The sequence below is a fragment of the Oncorhynchus tshawytscha genome, linkage group LG03 (genome assembly GCF_018296145.1).
Source record: "Oncorhynchus tshawytscha isolate Ot180627B linkage group LG03, Otsh_v2.0, whole genome shotgun sequence".
In the NCBI taxonomy this organism is placed as follows: domain Eukaryota; kingdom Metazoa; phylum Chordata; class Actinopteri; order Salmoniformes; family Salmonidae; genus Oncorhynchus; species Oncorhynchus tshawytscha.
This window is the reverse complement of record NC_056431.1, coordinates 69,474,394-69,490,610: the sequence shown is the minus strand read 5'-3', so window position 1 is coordinate 69,490,610 and position 16,217 is coordinate 69,474,394. Positions and strand designations below refer to the sequence as shown.

The window sequence follows — 16,217 nt, the reverse complement described above, 5'->3', positions numbered from 1 at the left end:
CAGTGACATGGGCTCCTTCGTCTTGGTGAAGCGGTAATCACTAGCTGCCGGTAACCCGGTTTTCTGGTTGTTAGTTGTTCAGACGTTCCGTATTTATTGTCCACAAGCGTAGAGCCATCGCTGTATATATTTTTGTATTTTTTTTTACCCAATATTTATTTTCATGGTTAGTTTCTAGTTGCATAGTGTAGTGAGTCGACACTGAACATTAATGGGTAACGTTAGCTAGCGTTGGTATGCTAAGACAATCCGCATGTCGGCTAGCTAACGTTAGTTGGCTGACAACTACATGCAAGTATTGTCCATTAACATGAATTTGTTAATTAACAATTCCGCTTTAATGCAGAGAAGGATCCTTACTCGATATCATGGTTGGTTAGGCAGCTAGCTAAGTAACGTTGGGTATATAGCTAAACGTCAGCTGCCAATGGCAGGTATATTTAGCGAAATTGTGTGTTACACATGCATTTATGAACGTAGCCCTCCACCTTTTACACCGCTGCTACTGTTATTATCTATGCATAGTCCCTTTAACTCTACCTACATGTACATATTACCTCGACTAACCGACCCCCCCTCCCTCACATTTACTCTACCTGTACCCCCTGTATCGCTATTGTTAATTTACTATTTTTTTACTTGATTAATTATTCGTATTTTTTTAAACTGCATTGTTGGTTAGAGGCTTGTAAGTAAGTGTTTCACTCTAGGCTCTACACCCGTTGCATGTGACTCTAAGATTTGACTATATAAGATTTGATTTAATTTTGTTGGGGTCTGTCTCTTGAACTCTGTATACTTTGATCCGGGCTGTAACTGAATTCTCAAATTTCCTTTCCAGTCACAATGGGCCGTGTTATCAGGGGACAGAGGAAAGGTGCTGGCTCTGTGTTCAAAGCCCACGTGAAGCACAGAAAAGGTGCTGCTAAACTCCGACACATTGACTTTGCTGAACGTCATGGTTACATCAAGGGAATTGTGAAGGTAATGCTCCCCCAATAGCCATTTTTAATGCTGCTGAAATATGTTTTCTACAACATCCCAAGTTGAGTTTGCCATGCATTGTTTTAAGAAGTTTTGTTTAAAACTATTTGCTTTGGACCTGACTTGACCGTTGTCTCCCTCAGGATATCATCCATGACCCAGGCCGTGGTGCTCCCCTGGCCAAGGTGGCTTTCCGTGACCCCTACCGATTCAAGAAGAGGACGGAGCTGTTTATTGCTGCAGAGGGCATCCACACCGGCCAGTTCATCTACTGTGGCAAGAAAGGTGAGGAATGGAACTGGACATGGGGTTGATTACCTGTAGTCTGCTTAGTTTGTCACCTAGGCTATTTTTTTAGAACTATCTAGAAAACCTTAATAACAATACCCCGGTTAGCTGAACATCAGTAATGTCCTGCCCTTGGGCACCTTAACCCCCGAACATCAATATCTAAGCCCCCTCAGAAATCTAATTGGCATTACAATTAAAAAAAAAAAAAAAACTGTTTTTTGGATGGGCTGCATCTCAATCGACCGCATGTGCCAATGATGGCATTTTGCACCTGCACAGGGAGATGGCAGTGCTACAGCAGTGTTTGTCAGACAATGAGATCTTGAAAACATCTGTAGCGTCTCAATGGTTTGGCCTCTACGACCCCCACAAGTGTCACGGGACCTGTCTGAAGTCTGTACTTGCCAACTATTGTCTGTAGCGTCCAGACGGTTTAGGCTACATTAATATGACCCCTCTAAAGTTACTCATAAATGTATGTTATGCTCTAGGACTGTCACATCTTGTCTGAAGGTTGCCTGGTACCAGTTTAGAGCCTAAAATAAAAATAATTTCCTGATCTTTGTAGGAAAGAAACTTTCTTTTGAACATTTTTTTTTCAATGTAAATAAGTTAATTGCAGTAAGGCCAAATTTAACATTTAAACAAATCATTTGCAAACATTAAAAAAAAAACTTTTGTCCTAAAATTCAACATTTATTGCTGAATGACTATCTTATAACAATTGTCTCTCAGCTCAACTGAACATCGGTAATGTCTTGCCCGTGGGCACCATGCCTGAGGGAACCATCATCTGCTGTCTGGAGGAGAAGCCTGGTGACAGGGGCAAGCTGGCCAGGGCATCTGGGAACTACGCCACGGTCATCTCCCACAACCCAGACACCAAGAAGTCCAGGGTCAAGCTGCCCTCTGGCTCAAAGAAGGTCATCGCCTCTGCAAACAGAGCTGTTGTTGGTAAGAACGTGAGATTTTTTTTTGCTTTGCGTATATTGGTTAGCAGAAGGTTTCAATGTTTTCTAATTAATGGTGAGGTGGATGCGTTTTGTACAGTATATCAGCATACTAGGCTCATTCATTTTGGTACATCCTGTCAGCTGTTAAACATGTTGGTGTCAGAGTGCAGTGAATTCTACTAGAAAAGCTGGAATGAGTAGGTCATCCTGGCATTTAAAGTATACTTAATTTTCATGTCAAACTTTCTTCGCTGCCCAAAATGCCTTTTTAGAATGCAAGTACAGATATTCAGACACTGCCAATTGCTCATAAGGGTCCAATTAAACCCCCCTGTCTTGATAATCTGCTGCACTGTGCACATGTATTTTGATAGACGTGATTACAGTTTTGCCAGAGAACAGGAAAACCAAAAAGCGCTTACTGCCATTCAGAATATGGGTCCTACCAGTTGTGACATGGCTGGTTAGGTAATCCTGTGCTCCTGTCCACCAGAGTAATGGTTCTCTCGTCATCAGGTGTGGTTGCTGGAGGTGGACGTATTGACAAGCCCATCCTGAAGGCCGGTCGTGCCTACCACAAGTACAAGGCCAAGAGGAACTCATGGCCTCGTGTCCGTGGTGTGGCCATGAACGTAAGTGGACATCTCTTCTGCATATGTTTATGGAAAACTGAAGGTTAGATTTGGATCTTGAAGTTCTACTTCAAGTGATGGTGTCTTTCTTTGCACCTGATGTACCTCAGGTTTGTAGATGGCCCTACTAGGCTTGGGTGGTATCCAGGTTGTCATACCAACCTTATGCAATCCTGATATTGAGTAATACTGGCACTGAACACAGCATGGCAAACAAGTACATGTAACAGCCAATGCTAAGGGAGCAGATTGACAAACAGCCATGCTCTTGATCTAGGTAATTCTCACCACATAGCTAGATAACTAGCTAGTAAATAAGCAAACTCAATGTACAACGTTTAGCACAGACATTAACTTAGAGCGGCAATTGCCACACCTGGTTTGGTAAAAAGCTGAGGCTTGTGATTTAACATGGCTAAGCCCCAACTACTTTAAATGCTGTTTTACATTTTTCATATTGGGGTGTTGGATTCATCATTAGAACAGCTCTGCTGACTTTCTTCCCTTTTCCCCCCTCTAGCCTGTTGAGCATCCCTTCGGTGGTGGTAACCACCAGCATATTGGAAAACCCTCAACTATCAGGAGGGACGCACCTGCTGGTCGCAAGGTCGGTCTCATTGCTGCCCGTCGTACAGGCAGACTGCGTGGAACAAAGACCGTCTCGGAGAAGGAGAATTAGATGTCTTGACAATAAAATATGTTCCAATGAAGCTAACCTGTGTTGACTCCATTTGTTAGGTTAGTGCTCCAGTGGAGTTGGAACCTTGAGGACTTGCTAACTGGTGAAATTGGGTTTGAGCAGACTGCATATTTCAGTGTTGAACTTTTTTTTTTTTTTACATTATTAAGTTAGGCCTCATCACCCAAACAATTTGGCTGGTTACAGGTTAAATAAAAAGGTTCAGTATTGTTTTTGACAGAAGGGGAACCTGAATATGCAAACCTACAGTTAAATGGGAATCACTGAAATATACTAGCGACCTACTGCAAAGCATGATCATTTGCCTTCAAGCTACCCGCACTTACAAAGTAGTAACCTACATGAGAATCCAGAAAGTAAATGTACATAGACATTTTTACCAAGTCGGTTACATGAATACAATATTCCATGTTCTTTATTTGCTAAGGGCGCAATGCTTCTATATTTTTCTGTGCACAAAAAAACCTTGGTGAAAGTTCACATTGCGACTGTAGCTCCACAATTCAACGTCACACCATGGCCAAAACCTGTACAGTCGATACCTTTAAAAATAAGACAAGGACAAATGTTTATAAATCAAATTCTATTCTTTGTGTGAAATACAAAATAAATTCTATAAAATAAGAGCAAAGTATTATGGTGGGCAGAATATTTGGTATTTTAGACAAATCCCCAAAATACACACATTCAAGTTAGCAATTAAATAGTTTTACTGATGTATACCTTTTTAAATCCTAAAGAATTACTTAGACCATGTTGCAACACGACTAATCAGCCGATACGGTGTGCCCCTTCTCCAAGGAGAGGACGCTGCGGCCCCAGAGTGGTGAGCCCCGGCGTTTGACTAGTCTCTACCAAAGAGACTCCAGAGAAATCAGGTTTCATACATGGTGTTTTTCTTTCTCAAAATTCCTATAGATGAATACTAAGCTCCCTATCCCACCAAAAATGGACTGGCGAATGTTTAGTTGGATTACAATAATGTGCAATTGAAAAACCACTTTCTATTGGTTCAAAATTACCACCCTCAATGTACAAGGGGACGATGAGAAAATAAAAGCCATAAGGAATTGTCCTCTGTACCTGTGGATGAAGGACAGATGTTATCACATGTCTTCCCTTGAGCTATGCTATTCAGGTGAGAAGCCATGCTAAACGTTACAGCATATTAACTAGAACTTCCGAAAAGATCTGAATTACCCCCCCCCCAAAAAAAGGCAACGAGTTCCAGAACAATGTTGCATCACCATTTTTTCACATCAACCAAAACACCGTAAAAGTTAACCCAACCATTCCATGTCTCACTAAAACCAACCCCAGCTCGTCAGTTGATTTGGCATCGGTCAAGAGGTTGCCAAGGACTTTACTAATAATAACAATGTGTCCTCCTAAAGGTGAATGACCGGTAACCGTCCGATGGCAGACCAAATATCACTGCTGAGGGTGATAAAACAAAAATGTTTTTTTTTCTCTTAAGTGTTGCTTTTTTTGTTATTTTTGTTTCTCGCAAGATCTCTCTCCGAACAGCAAACCTGACGGGGGGTCATTTTAACAGTCAAAACAAACACACTATGTACACCTTTTCGTCATGTTGACAAGTGTGTCAGCATCGTCAAGCCTGGGTATTCTATGTTCATTACAACACTATCCCCTCTGCAGTCGACAGCCCCAGGCTCCAGTATGCAGAACCCAGAGGAGAGCACCCCCCCAGGCAGGCAGCACAGTAGCATGAGACTTGAGGGGGCCTGGAGAGGAGCTGTGAAGCCTGGCCCTGCCCTGGAGACCCCAAAGAGAGAGAGAGAGTCCCGATCAGGAGCTTGGTCAGTCACCTGGAGGGGAGAGGAAAGAGAGCAGGAGGTACAGCAGAGGGGAGTGCTGGTGTTACTCCTTAGGTGAGGTAGGGGCCGTGGAGGTGGAGGGGACCTCCTCAGTGCTCTCCCAGTTCTCTTGTGCTCTTGGGCCGGGGTCAGGGCCTGGGGTAGAAGGGGCAGGGCCAGGGTGCTGGGGGTTGTTCATGAGCTGGGCAGCAGGGCCTGTGTATGGCTGTCCGTGGGGGTGGTTGTTCTGCGGGGGAATGAGAAAACAAAATCAGGTTTTTAGTGGAACTACTGATGTGCGATGGAACTTCTGACAAAATGTCATTCATTCGTTTAGAAGCCTCCGTTTACAGGGATAGTAAACAGTCACAGTATAGTGTCTGTGTACCTGCTGAAACTGTGTGGTCGTCCCAGGAGATGAGTGTGGGTAGAGGGAGGTGTCCTCTGGAGGGGAGGTGTCCTGATCTTCAGAGGCTTCCTGGTCATCAGGCTCCTGGGAAATGAAGTCTAAGATTAGCACCATTTTCATTCCCAATGCATTTTTTCCCACCTAACATTCATACACAACTCAAACCTACTGGCCTAATAGCATAATATGAACATTAGCCTATTTTAACTGAATGAGATGGAAGAGAGTGACACGCTGTGTAGGAGTGTGGCGGCCTTGGATGTTGTAATATCAACTGAGGGAGGGTTAAATATAAAACAGACTATTATGTGAGTGGGTATTATTCTCCACAGCATGGTGGGAGACATGCTCTACTGAGATCATGTTTCCATATACACACATGACCAAAAGTATGGACAATGGACACCTGCTCGTCAAACGTCTCATTCCAAAATCACGGGCATTAATATGGAGTTGGTCCCCCCCTTTGCTGCTAGAACAGCCTCCACTCTCAGGGAAGAGCATTTGTGAGGTCGGGCACTGATGTTGGGCGATTAGGCCCGCAGTCAGCGTTCCAATTCACCCAAAGGTGTTCGATGATGGTGAGGTCAGGGCTCTGTGAAAACCAGTCAATTTCTTCCACATTGAAAAACAATTTCTGTATGGACCTCGCTTTGTGCACGGGGTCATGCTGAAACAGAAAAAGGCCTTCCCCAAACTGTTGCCACGAAGTTGGAAGTGCAGAATCGTCTAGGATGCCATTGTATGCTGTAGTGTTCAAATCAAATTGTATTTGTCACATACACATGGTTAGCAGATGTTAATGCGAGTGTAGCGAAATACTTGTCCTTCTAGTTCCGACAATGCAGTAATAACCAACGAGTAATCTAACCTAACAATTTCACAACAACTACCTTATGTGTATAAGTGTAAAGGGATGAAGAATATGTACATAAAGATATATGAATGAGTGATGGTACAGAACGGCATAGGGAAGATGCAGTAGATGGTATAGAGTACAGTGTATATACATATGAGATGAGTAATGTAGGGTATGTAAACATTATATTAAGTGGCATTGTTTAAAGTGGCTAGTGAACCATTTTTTTACATCAATTTTTCCAATATTAAAGTGTCTGGAGTTGAGTCAGTATGTTGGCAGCAGCCACTCAATGTTAGTGATGGCTGTTTAACAGTCTGATGGTCTTGAGATAGAAGCTGTTTTTCAGTCTCTCGGTCCCTGCTTTGATGCACCTGTACTGACCTCGCCTTCTGGATGATAGCGGGGTGAACAGGCAGTGATTCGGGTGGTTGTTGTCCTTGATGATCTTTATGGCCTTCCTGTAACATCGGGTGGTGTAGGTGTCCTGGAGGGCAGGTTGTTTGCCCCCGGTGATGCGTTGTGCCGACCTCACTACCCTCTGGAGAGCCTTACGGTTGTGGGCGGAGCTGTTGCCGTACCAGGCGGTGATACAGCCCGTCAGGATGCTCTCGATTGTGCATCTGTAGAAGTTTGTGAGTGCTTTTGGTGACAAGCCAAATTTCTGCAGCCTCTTGAGGTTGAAGAGGCGCTGCTGCGTCTTCTTCACCACGCTATCTGTGTGGGTGGACCAATTCAGTTTGTCCGTGATGTGTACGCAGAGGAACTTAAAACTTACTACCCTCTCCACTACTGTTCCATCGATGTGGATGGGGGGGTGTTCCCTCTGCTGTTTCCTGAAGTCCACGATCATCTCCTTTGTTTTGTTGACGTTGAGTGTGAGGTTATTTTCCTGACACCCCACTCCGAGGGCCCTCACCTCCTCCCTGTAGGCCGTCTCGTAGTTATTGGTAATCAAGCCTACCACTGTAGTGTCGTCTGCAAACTTGATGATTGAGTTGGAGGCGTGCATGTCCACGCAGTCGTGGGTGAACAGGGAGTACAGGAGAGGACTCAGAACGCACCCTTGTGGGGCCCCAGTGTTGAGGATCAGCGGGGTGGAGATGTTGTTACCTACCCTCACCACCTGGGGGCGGACCGTCAGTAAGTCCAGTACCCAGTTGCACAGGGCGGGGTCGAGACCCAGGGACTCGAGCTTGATGACGAGTTTGGAGGGTACTATGGTGTTAAATGCTGAGCTGTAGTTGATGAACAGCATTCTCACATAGGTATTCCTCTTGTCCAGATGGGTTAGGGCAGTGTGGTTGCGATTGCGTCGTGTTGAGTTGAGTTGAGTTTCCTTCACTGGAACTAAGGGGCCGATCCCAAACCATGAAAAACATCACAGACCATTATTACTCATCCACCAAACTTTACAGTTGACACCAGCCATTTGGGCAGGTAGTGTTCGTTTGGCATCTGTCAAAACTAGATGGTGAAGAGTGATTCATCACTCCAGAGAACGCGTTTCCACTACTCCAGCCAACGCTTAAGCCAATGGCGGCGAGTTTTACGCCACTCCAGCCGACGCTTGGCATTGCGCATGGTGATCTTAGGCTTGTGTGCGGCTGCTCGGCCACGGAAATCCATTTCATGAAGCTCCCGATGAACAGTTCTTGTGCCTATGTTGCTTCCAGAGGCAGTTTGGAACTTGGTCGTGAGTGTTGAAACCGAGGAAACCGATTTTTACGCACTTTAGCACTCGGCAGTCCCGTTCAGTGAGCTTGTGTGGCCTACCACTTCGCGGCTGAGCCGTTGTTGCTCCTAGACGTTTCCACTTCACAATAACAGCCTTTACAAATTAACATGGGCAGCTCTAGCAGGGCAGAAATTTGACGAACTGACTTGTTGGAAAGGTGCCATCTTATGTCGTTGAAAGTCACTGAGCTCTTCAGTAAGACCATTCTTTAGCCAATAATTGTCTATAGAGGTTGCATGGCTGTTTGCTCGATTGTATACACCTGTCAGCAACGAGTGTGGCTGAAATAGCCAATTCCACTATTTTAAAGGGGTGTCCACATACTTTTGTGTATATAGTGTAACATCTAAGGGACGGGGCCATATACTTTCTTATAAGGTTGATATGGGAAAATTTGCTGGGGCTAATACTAGATGGAAATGCAGTTTTTATCCAGTTCAGAGAAAAACAGAGGGATTTCTACTTTGTGTGTTCAATCCATGATGGTTATGCCAGCGTTACCTTTTTAGACAGGCATCTTTGTGCTGGGACAACTGGCCGTGTATCTGTATGAGTCTGTCTGCTCATAAAGACAGAGACTGACAACATCTAGAACACATTACAACATGTGACCAGACCAACTAGAAGACAGCTTGTTGTGTTAGTCTAAGTGGAGGAGATAGTCTTGTGTTATCATGAATCTATCGTAAACCTACAATAACCTGTGGGTAAAGTAGGTGCTGCCTGTTGTCAATTAACGTAGTGGTCCTAAGACATCTAGCTGTTCTTTCTCTCCAGATATTGTTATAGAATTGGTTTTACGGGTAGTTACAATTATAACTATTCAAGGTGATGTTTCCGATTGAAACGATCAATAACAAGACGTGACCTCGTCCTGTTGACTAGAAATATATTATGAACACATGCAATTTAAATGGCTGACACAAACCACAGGTTTCCCCTATGTACCAACCTAGTCTCAACACTTGAACACACCAGTAAGGACACTACACATAACACTAGCACTTCATCATCAGATCAGTTCTGTCACCATAGTTTGAGTTTGCTTTGGGGAGGTGGAACAAACAGTTTTGATTGGATAAACAGGGTTAGGTTAAGGACCAACTGAACTAAAGGGAAGCCAGGAAGTCAGTGCTGCTTTAGGTAACCAATGGGACACGGCTACTGGAAAGAGGAAATGTTTGCTCGCGGTTTGCGGTTCAGTTGGATTTTTGGCAATTTTTGTCGATGGTGCAACGTTAATATTGACATGTTGGATTTTGGTGGGGTTGACTCTATATTATGGAACATCATAGGGATCTTTAATTGTCTATACTAGAATCCCCTCAGCTCTATATCTGCTGCCAAGTAGGAACCTGGAGTTGGCTGCTTTGTCAGTCACTGGATACAGAGAAAGGATGAGTCTTCAGCAGGCTATATTCCCAAAGACCATGACGAGTAAAACATTTGCGCCATCACCAACTGTCATCACAAAATCACTTTAGGGAGCAGAACGCAAACAGCCGAGCGGACATATGACCATCCTGTCACTGCTATCTGTTATTGTCCAGCTCCTATGCTCCAGACTGTCTGTCTGTGTGTTGGTTCTACTGCCCAGGCTATTCTCCCTGTGTCAATGTGCTAGTGAACAGACACCACTAACATAGCCCTGTATGGAACACCTAGAGAGGGGACAGACACCTCTAACATAGCCCTGTATGGAACACCTAGAGAGGGGACAGACACCTCTAACATAGCCCTGTATGGAACACCTAGAGAGGGGACAGAGTGGAAGAGGGTGCCAGGGGCTTACAGTGTGTTGCTGTGGTCCTGTCCCGTCCCCTGGCAAAAGCTGCTGTGGCGAGGACGATTTCCGCATGGCAGCTTCTTCTTCAGACATGGCCTCACCGGGCTTCGTTAAGTGACACTAGTTTGAAATGGCATAATTGATATCATTGCGTAACATATACAAGTGTCAACAGTTACCCTTTCAATTAACTAGGCAAGTCAATTAAGAACAAATTCTTATTTACAATGACGGCCTACACTGGCCAAACCCTAACCAGGACGACACTGGGCCAATTGTGCGCCGCTCTATGGGAATAAACTATGTTTTCAGGTGGATTTCTTCAGTTTTTTTTGTTTAAGTAACGTTAGCATTTATCATATCGCCATTCATGGTAAGGATTGATAAGGCTAAGCATTGTAATGTACACTGAGCTTCAGCAAAGGAGACGAACACAAACAAAGGAATCTAGAGGAAAAAGTTAAATAATAATACATATCAACATGTTAGCTTAAAGTTTGTGTACACTACGAGGTGTGTAAGCTGGAAATAACATTCGCAAAAACTCGAAAAGCCCCTACCTATAGAAATAAACACAAATTCGGAAGATTATCAAAAAATAACTAAGATATCATATTCCAGCAGGTAACAGCTTTCTAAAAGAACTTTAGAGTTGGCTTGAAAATCTGTACTTGAGCTTTGAAAGCATTCAGTTCCAGGATATTTGATAGTATGACTACAACACTTAACGCCTAGAACTTGACACGCCAGAGGAGTGAAAAAACAGTTGGTTAGCAGCAACGTGTTAACCATACATCACAAGGAAGAAAATAGTATAGTTTGTATTGCTGCATGAGATTCCATATAACCGACACTACTGTTTAACAAATTCATTAAAACTCAGCAAAAAAAAGAAACCTCCCCTTTTCAGGACCCTGTCTTTCAAAGATAATTTGTAAAAATCCAAATAACTTCACAGATTTTCATTGTAAATAACGGTTTATACACCGTTTCCCATGCTTGTTCAATAAACAATTAATGAACATGCACTTGTGGAACGGTCGTGAAGACACTAACAGCTTACAGACGGTAGGTAATTAAGGTCATAGTTATGAAAACGTAGGACACTGAAGAAGTCTTTCCACTGACTCTGAAAAACACCAAAAGAAAGATGCCCTGGTCATCTGCATGAACGTGCCTTAGCATGCTGCAAGGAGGCATGAGGACTGCTGATGTGGCCAGGGCAATAAATTACAATGTCCGTACTGTGAGAGGCCTAAGACTGCGCTACAGGGAGACAGGACGGATAGCTGATCATCCTCACAGTGTCAGACCACGTGTAAAAACACCTGCACAGGATCGGTACATCCGAACATCACACCTGCGGGACAGGTACAGGATGGCAACAACAACTGCCTGAGTTCCACCTGGAACGCACAATCCCTCCATCAGTGCTCAGACTGTCCGCAATCCGCAATAGGCTGAGTGAGACTGGACTGAGGGCTTGTAGGCCTGTTGTAAGGCAGGTCCTCACCGGCAACAAAGCCGCCTATGGGCACAAACCTATCGTCGCTGGACAAGACAGAACTGGCAAAAAGTGCGCTTCACTGACGAGTTGCGGTTATGTCTCACCAGGGGTGATGGTTGGATTCAAGTTTATCGTCGAAGGAATGAGCGTTACACCGATGCCTATACTCTGGGGCGGGATCGATTTGGAGGTGGAGGGTCCGTCATGGTCTGCGGCGGTGTTTCACAGCACCATCGGACTGAGCTTGTTGTCATTGCAGGCTATCTCAACGCTGTGCTTTACAGGTTAGACATCCTCCTCCTTCATGTGGTACCCTTCCTGACATGACCCTCCAGCATGACAATGCCACCAGTCATACTGCTCATTCTGTGCGTGATTTTCTGCAAGACAGAAATGTCAGTGTTCTGCCTTGGCCAGCGAAAAGCCCGGATCTCAATTCCATTGAGCATGTCTGGGACCTGTTGGATCAGAGGGTGAGGGCTCGGGCCATTCCCACAAGAAATGTCCGGGAACTTGCAGGTGCCTTGTTGGAAGAGTGGGGTAACATCTCACAGCAAGAACTGGTAAATCTGGTGCAGTCCATGAAGAGGAGACTTAATGCAGCGGGTGACCATAACAGATACTGACTGTTACTTTTTGACCCCCCCCCTTTGTTCAGGGACAAATTATTCAATTTCTGTTCGTCACATGTTCAGTTTATGTCTGTTGTTGAATCTTGATATGTTCATACAAATATTTACACGTTAAGTTTGCTGAAAATAAACGCAGTTGACAGTGAGAGGACGTTTCTTTTTTTTGCTGAGTTTAGTACATTGTTTCCACATTACCTTGACTCTGTAGGCAAAAACCACCAAGGTCAGAATGGTGCATCTTTCCCAAAATACATTATCTGAGACTATCACTACTTCAACTACCACCATTTAAGTCATGCATCCATGTTAGATATTACCTTTGGGTTGTATGTGTGTGTGTCGTATAGTGCCTGTGTGTGTATGTGCGCATTTGGTGCGAGTGTTACCTCCTCGGGGCAAAGTTCGCAGGCCTTGGCCAGGGTCATACGTGCAGAGTGCGAGCGCTCCAGGAAGTACCCGTTGGAGGTCTCGTTGCTCTGGACGGGTGGAGACCAGTTGTTGTAGGTGTACTGGGGGTTCCCTGTGTAGGGTCTCCTCTCCAGCTCATCCCCCAGCCACTCCACCGCCCAGGTCCACTTACGCTTCAGGTCCCCGTTACTCTACAGACAAAGAGAGACAGACACAATTTGTAAGAGTGCTTATGAATTACTTTTTCCTTGCATTGCAATTAAGAATCCTGAAATGGTGATTAATTTTTTTATATACTCAAACCACCGGCGGGCCAGATTTAAATCGGCTCATGAGCCGGATTGGACTTGAGTTTGACATGTGGTCTAGAGCATAGTGTTGTCTCTGTTGTACCTGTAGGATCTGGTAGGCCACAGAGCAGCTGCTGAACAGGGCCACCATGCACTTGATACACTGGTAGGCCCGTTTCTGGTAGTGGTTCTTGGACCGCTGAATGGTGTCAAACAGGCCGTCCCTGTCGTCTGGTATACCCTTCAACACGTTGTGGATCCTACACAGACACACAGGGAGAGAGGGAGGTCAGTTACATATCAGATAGAACAGGGATGATGTTGGCTCGCAAAATAGAAAATTAGCCAGAGAAGAAACACCAACCAGTGAAACCGTCCATATTCCTATTCCTAGAAGGCTACAGTGTGTGTCTGAAGAACCTGAAGAAGTTACTTCAAGTCTGATGAGTTTAAATCAGATGTGTTGGCACTAGGTTGGGACAAAACCCAGCATCCAGTGTGTGATCTTTCCCAGACCAAAGACGTGATAATGTCCTGAGTATGACGTTACCTGTGTGTCTGCCAGGAGTCCTCGATGAGCAGGATCTGCAGCAGCAGGTCCAGGTAAGGCCTCAGCTCGTAGGTGTAGGAGTACGCCACCTGGTGGATAACAAAACACACATTATCAATAAGATCTAACACACAGAAATATGAAAACCACCACTTGGGAGGTAGAGGACGAGACCAACGGCTTCTGAGATGTCGTGTTTTCTAGTGGTGTTGACTGCCCACTGGGGTATATGGGCCTAGGGTGGTTATTACCTGCCATAGCAACTCAATTGAGTACGTTGACGATTACTGGGGGTATGTTTAAATATACACACACCTACTCATTCGAGGGTTTTTGAGCCAATAAGCTGTGTTATGACAAGGTAGGGGTGATATACAGAAGATGCCCACATTATGGCAAGAACAGCTCAAATAAGAGAAACGACAGTCCATCATTACTTTAAGACATGAAGGTCAATCAATTTCTTCAAGTGCAGTCGCAAAAAAACAACAAGCGCTGTGATAAAACTGGCTCTTATGAGGACCGCCACAGTAAAGGAAGACCTAGAGTTAACGTTACCTCTGCTGCAGAGGATAAGTTCATTAGAGTTACCAGCCTCAGAAATTTCATCCCAAATAAATGCTTCACAGAGTTCAAGTAACAGACACATGGCAACATCAACTGTTCAGAGGAGCCTGCGTGAATCAGGAATTCATGGTCGAATTGCTGCAAAGAAACCACTACTAAAGGACACCAATAAGAAGAAGAGACTTGCTTGGGCCAAGAAACACGAGCAATAGACATTAGACCGGTGGAAATCTGTCCTTAGGTCTAGAGTCCAAATTTGAGACTTTTGGTTCCAACCAAAAAATATCTTGTCACGGTGTCTTTGTATTCCAATTGCCATCGATAAAAGTGCAATTGTGTTCTTTGTCTGTAGCTTTGCCTGCCCATACAATAACTCCACCATGGGGCACTGTGTCCACATTGTTGACATCAGCAAACCACTCGCCCACATGACATCATACACGCTGTCTGCCATCTGCCTGATACAGTTGAAACCATGATTAACCCGTGAAGAGTACACTTCTCTAGCGTGCCAGTGGCCATCAAAGGTGAGCATTTGCCCACTGAAGTTGGTTACGACGCCGAACTGCAGTCAGGCATTTCGCTACACTCGCATTAACATCTGCTAACCATGTGTATGTGACAAATAAAATTTGATTTGATTTGAGGTCAAGACCCTGGTGAGAACGACGAGCACACAGATGAGCTTCCCCGAGAAGTTTGACAGTTTGTGCAGAAATTATTCTGTTTCATCAGCTGTCCAGGTGGCTGGTCTCAGACAATCCCGCATGTGAAGAAGCCGGATGTGAAGGTCCTGGGCTGGCGTGATTACACGTGGTCTGTGTTTGTGAGGCCGATTGGAGGTATTGCCAAATTTTCTAAAATGACATTGGAGGTGACATGGTAGAGAAACGAACACTCAATCTCTGGCAACCGCTCTGGTGGACATTCCTTCAGTCAGTATGCCAATTGCACTTGAGACATCTGTGGCATTGTATTGTGTGACAAAACTGCACATTTTAAAGTGGCCTTTTATTGTCGCCCGCACAAGGTGCACCTGTGTAATGATCATGCTGTTTAAATCAACTTCTTGATATGCCACACCTGTCAGGTGGATGGATTATCTTGGCAAAAGAGAAATGCTCACTAACAGGGATGTAAACAAATGTGTGCACAAATTTTGAGAGAAATAAGCTTTTTGTACGTATGGAACATTTCTGGGATATTTAATTTCAGCTCATGAAACATGGGAAAAACACTTAACATGTTGCGTTTATATTTTTGTTCAGTGTATATACAGGGTCAGTCAGTTCCACTACCATATTGACAACGTGTAGGGATACTGGATCGATAGAGGTAGATATGTATAGGTGTAAGGTGACTCGGCATCAGGACATGATAAACAGTGTAGCAGCAGTGTATATGATGAGTGTCTATATAGAGTCAGTATAAATGTATGTGCATATTATGTGTGTGTGAGCAAATAATGGAGTGTTTGTGTGTGAGCATGTGTGTGTGATTCAGTGGTTTTAACCCTTACCTGCCAGAGCAGCTCTGATAGCACAGTAGAGGAGAACTGGGGATTTTCCCAGCAGCTGAAGCGCAGCAGCTTGACTGTCTCCTCTGAGTTGCTGCAGTCCTCGATGATCTTCTTCACGTAGCTGGTCCTAACAAAAAGGATCTCTCCCACCAGCTGCTGCACAGGCATCACCGGGGTGGTCTGGTTGGCATCGCCGTACGGGTTAGGGAGAGGGGGGTTACCTGGGAAAGAGAGAGAGAGAGAGACAGAGAGAAAGAGATTAATGCCTTTTCTCAATTGCATACAAAGAATACAACCCAGCTGATAATGGTTTGTCTTTGGTTCTCAGGGTTAACGGACAGAGGTCACCACCTCTGACATCTGTGTGAACGCACCATTGATGGATGACTGCATGCGTGCGGCCACATCACAGCAGCGCACCAGCTGGGAGACCACGGTGTAGAGTTTCCCCAGCTCTGCATACTGGTACTTGATGGGAGGACCGGGTCCCTCGTCTAGAGCCACCAGCATGAAGGTAGCTGGGACACTCAGCTTCAACAACTGAGTCTTCTCTGCCAGCCCTGGAGAGAGGGCAG

The 16,217-nt window shown here is 44.8% G+C and overlaps 2 protein-coding genes across 2 annotated transcripts in view; one reads left to right on the top strand and one right to left on the bottom strand.

Moving 5' to 3' along the window:
* The first annotated feature begins 806 nt into the window (after positions 1-806).
* LOC112242653 (60S ribosomal protein L8) lies at positions 807-3,570 on the top strand. The gene is made up of 5 exons (XM_024410527.2): positions 807-984; positions 1,128-1,269; positions 2,011-2,229; positions 2,745-2,860; positions 3,381-3,570. Exons 1-5 carry the CDS (start codon positions 847-849, stop codon positions 3,537-3,539), a joined length of 774 nt encoding a protein of 257 aa, XP_024266295.1. The 5' UTR covers positions 807-846; the 3' UTR covers positions 3,540-3,570.
* Positions 3,571-3,944: 374 nt separating this feature from the next.
* Positions 3,945-16,217, bottom strand: part of LOC112242622 (probable ubiquitin carboxyl-terminal hydrolase FAF-X) — a 76,965-nt gene continuing 64,692 nt past the window's right edge. Inside the window, 8 exon segments of the mRNA XM_042319925.1 lie at positions 3,945-5,624; positions 5,766-5,870; positions 10,176-10,289; positions 12,695-12,907; positions 13,110-13,266; positions 13,557-13,645; positions 15,643-15,863; positions 16,017-16,202. Of these exon segments, the coding sequence (XP_042175859.1) occupies positions 5,442-5,624; positions 5,766-5,870; positions 10,176-10,289; positions 12,695-12,907; positions 13,110-13,266; positions 13,557-13,645; positions 15,643-15,863; positions 16,017-16,202 (1,268 nt within the window). The 3' untranslated portion in view covers positions 3,945-5,441.

What these genes read in the sequence shown, in the direction of transcription:
- LOC112242653 (XM_024410527.2), top strand. Translation starts at nt 847, where the DNA reads ATGGGCCGTGTTATCAGGGGACAGAGGAAAGGTGCTGGCTCTGTGTTC. An exon ending in ACATCAAGGGAATTGTGAAG is followed by an intron (nt 985 to 1,127) that starts GTAATGCTCCCC and finishes TGTCTCCCTCAG; the next exon opens with GATATCATCCATGACCCAGG. An exon ending in TGCAAACAGAGCTGTTGTTG is followed by an intron (nt 2,230 to 2,744) that starts GTAAGAACGTGA and finishes TCTCGTCATCAG; the next exon opens with GTGTGGTTGCTGGAGGTGGA.